Source organism: Bidens hawaiensis, unplaced genomic scaffold, assembly GCF_021521415.1.
Source record: "Bidens hawaiensis isolate Kalapana, Puna unplaced genomic scaffold, B.hawaiensis_p1.1 tig00023791_1, whole genome shotgun sequence".
NCBI lineage: Eukaryota > Viridiplantae > Streptophyta > Magnoliopsida > Asterales > Asteraceae > Bidens > Bidens hawaiensis.
In genome coordinates, this window is record NW_027493735.1 from 18,177 (window position 1) to 22,212 (window position 4,036).

The 4,036-nt window shown below is 38.5% G+C and overlaps 1 protein-coding gene across 1 annotated transcript; it reads left to right on the plus strand.

The window, feature by feature from the left end:
* Window positions 1–2,212: 2,212 nt before the first annotated feature.
* LOC143568006 (uncharacterized) lies at window positions 2,213–3,220 on the plus strand. Its single transcript, XM_077054272.1, has one exon. The coding sequence runs from the start codon at window positions 2,213–2,215 to the stop codon at window positions 3,218–3,220; it is 1,008 nt and encodes a 335-aa protein (XP_076910387.1).
* Window positions 3,221–4,036: the final 816 nt, after the last annotated feature.

Genomic DNA, 4,036 nt, shown 5'->3' on the forward strand with positions numbered 1-4,036 from the left:
GTAAATTAATATTATAATAACTTAATGTCTTCCGCTAAAATTAATCCATAAGCTTTGATTCATTTACAAAACATGTACCAACTGGCAGTCACACTCCTAGGTCCTGAGTTGGGGTGTGACAGGTTGGTATCTAAGCCATCGGCTTCAGAGAATTAGGTATTATAATATTAGTACCTAAACTTTAACCTTAAGATTATTATATTATTATTCTGTAGGGATAAGATAGGATTGGCAACCTTTTCTTTCCCTAAAACTAATTAACTGTAGATGCCGTATATTAACTACCTTGGTCATAGACATCGAATTGCTAGGAGATCCAATTCAAAACCTGTTCCTGATCTGCCAGACATGATAAGCAGCAATAACAGTTATTTTATGAACTTTTTCGGTAGGGAGCAACCGATAGTTCCAAATTTACCGTAGGGAACCAAACCGGTGTACTTGCCGGGCAGTTAACAGATGCCGATTGAGATATCTGATGATATGGCATAAAACATTCCACAACATCATCTGACGGAGATACCACCATGTCATCCCTCGAAAGAAATAGAAGTTCAACGTAAGTTCAAACAGGAAATTAGCGCGGATTCATCCAGTTGGATGAATTGTCATTCGGACCAAAGCAGATGGCACTTCGGATAACGACCACCGAATTTCCAACAAATAGCAGGACCCAGTCACCATAATCCGATACAGTCCCAGATGCTAATTGATGATTCCTCTGATCCTGAAGAGGAAGAGGAAAAGAATTTCACCCTCATTTTCCACCGTATGTAGGCCCAATTCCAACAATCTCTGAACAAGCTAATGAGATACGAGAAGAGGGTCGATTGATAGAGGAATTTTACACTAATAATATCCCTGACGAGGAAATGAAAATGTATGTAGCTAACCCACATTTATATCTAAGGGAAACAACATATCTTTTCCCTGCTGCATCTGCACTAATAGGATATCCAAATCCACCAAACGCGGTGATGGACGAGCTTAGAAGTGAACGAGTTAACAGATGAAAATAGGAAAGAAAATTATAAAGATATGCGATAAAATGAAAAAACATCCTCAAAAAGTGGATTAAGGATTAGAACAAAGTTGTTATATGTTATTGTTGTAATTTCATTTTTCCCTATATCATAAATGAAGTGAAAAACAATGTACTTCTGTTTTCTAAGTTAATGTTATATTTATTTACAGTATGTCTGGGAAAGAATAAATTGATAGCAACCATACTATCCAAGACAACAACAAAGAAAGGACAGCTGAGGACCTTGACCACTCCAAGTCCAATAGAAGCAAGCCCTACATCCAATCTAACCGCCGAATATTTATGTGGTATTCACGACTTAATAAAAGAGGCTGTAAACCCACTTGTGGAACTCATGAAAAACAATCAAAGCTGAAGTGCTTGACATTCTAATAAAGACCCAGTCAAAGTAATAATGGAACTGTCCAATCTAAAAAGAGAAACAATGAAAGAATCTGAAAGGAACGAATCAAAAAAGAGTGAAGAAGTGCTCATAGCTCGACTGCTGAAAACGAGCTACGTGATAGAACAAAGAAACTGAAAATACAAGATGGGTGTTATTTTAAAGTTTCAAAGTTTATAATCCAAAAGAGTTTTACGGAGATAAAGGTGCATTTGTAACCCTCCGTTGGTTGGAGGAAATGAAATCGATCGTAATCATCAGTAAGTGTACCGAGAGAGAGAGAGAGAGAGAGAGAGAGAGAAGGTTCAATATACCTCCCAAATGCTTAAAGGGGAGGCTTTGGAGTGGTGGAATACCCTTATTGATGTTAAGGGTAGGGAAATTTTATATAATTTGGAATGGAAAGTGTTCAAGGAGATGATTTTGATGAAGTTTTGCCCAATCCACGAGATGGATCAAATTCAAACAAAGTTGTGGAACCATCGAATTGTTGGAACAAATCTTAAAGAGTATAACACAAAGTTTTTGGAGTATTGTAGGATTCTTCCGCATTTAGTCACTCCTGAATTTAACAAAGTGACTGGATATATCTATGGGCTGCCGATTGAAATATGTGATTTGGTTCGTTCGCACATGCCATCAACAACCGAATCCGCTATGGAGTTAGCCGGATATTTAATGGATGGAATGATCAGAAATTTGGATGAAAGAAAGAAGAACGAATAGAAACAACCTGTTGGAGGAAAGGTAAAGAAAGTTGAGAATAAGAGAGAGAGGGGACATTTATGTATACTCGTCCAATTTGCAAGTCGTGTGGTAGAAGGCATTATGGGAAGTGTTTACGACCAGCCAATACTGTCACTTGTAACTTCTGCAAGAAGACTAGTCATACTGAAGTGGATTGCAAGAGAAAGACAATAGTTTGTTTTGATTGTAGGGAGAAGGGGCATTTTAGTACCGAATGCCCGAAAAGAAAACTAGTAGTTACAACAACAGGTGCTAGTGGAAGTGGTGCAAAGACAGATGGCAGGAAAGGGAATGCCCGCGTTTTTATGCTCGACACGCAGAAGGCTATGGAGATACCGGATGTGATTACCGGTACGTTTCCTGTCAATAATGTTTATGCTAGAGTTCTGTATGACTCATGTGCTAACCAGAGTTTCATAGATTATAAATTATGTAGTATATTAAATGAGCCTCTAGTTAAATTAAATAATCATTATGAAGTTGAAACTGCCAATGGTGATTTGGTTAGAATAACTGAGGCCTTAGATAATGCGACAATTTCCTTAGCCAGCCATGACATACATGCACGATTATTACCTATGACCTTAGCAGTATTTGGTGTATTCTTAGGTATGGATTGGTTATCAATGAACCAAGCCCATATCTTGCATAATGATAAGGCAATTGAGATTCGAGCACCAAATAATAAAATCGTTCTTATAACTAGAGATAAGGAAGCAGGAAAAGTTGGAATAATTTCAAAAATAAAACCCAGCTGTTGCTTAGGTAAAGGATTCCTTGCATTCATGGCCTATGTAACCAAAGAATCGGAACCAAAGAAAATGGAAGAAGTGCCAGTTGTTTCTGAATTTAAGGATGTATTTCCTGATGAGCTACAAGGAATTCCGCCAGATAAAGAAGTAGAATTTAAAATTGATTTACTACCACGAACCTTATCGATAGCTAAGTCTCCTTATAGACTAGCGCCCACTGAGATGAAGGAATTGAAGAAACAGCTGGACGAATTGTTAGAAAAAGGACTTAAAAGACCAAGTTCTTCACCATAGGGGAGCTCCGATATTGTTTGTTAAGAAGAAGGATGGTTCGATGAGAATGTGTATAGATTATCGTGAGCTGAACAAGGTTACAATCAAGAATAGATAACCGCTTCCAAGATTCGATGATTTATTTGATCAACTTCAAGGAGCAAGTTATTTTTCTAAAATTGATCGTAGATTCGGATATCATCTATTGAAGGTACAAGAAGAACGAGGAACAGACAGCATGTGCTCATTGTTATGCCTTTCGGACTCACTAATGCTCCGGCGGCTTTTATGGATATGATGAATCAAATTTGCTAGCCATATCTTGATAAGTTTGTCATTGTATTCATTAATGATATCCAAGGATGTGACATCCCACATCGGTTGGGGAGGAGAACTAAGCCTTCTTTATAAGGAAGTAGATACCTTCCCCATCATAACGCGTTTTGGGCGCTTAATGGTAGTGGATGAGCGGAGAACTCCACAGTTAAGCGTGCACAGGTGGGAGTAGTATCAGGATGGGTGACCTCCTGGGAAGTCTTCACTTGGGCAATCAAAAGCAAATCCGTGAGGTGATGGTGGTACGTCCCGGCCAAAGCGGACAATATTATGGTGCGGCAGTAGCTGGGCTGTTACAAAAATCGATTGACCGACCTAAACACCTCCATTGACCATGAAATTTTAGTATGTTGTAAGTGACATACCTAGGAAGTTGACGGAGCACGAACTTCAATTATAACAGCCCCGAAAGATGCGAGAAAGGGCAGCCACCGGTTAAGCCTAAAACGAACTTATCGATCAATAAAGAATATAACATGCAGATTTTAACATGCAAAGATG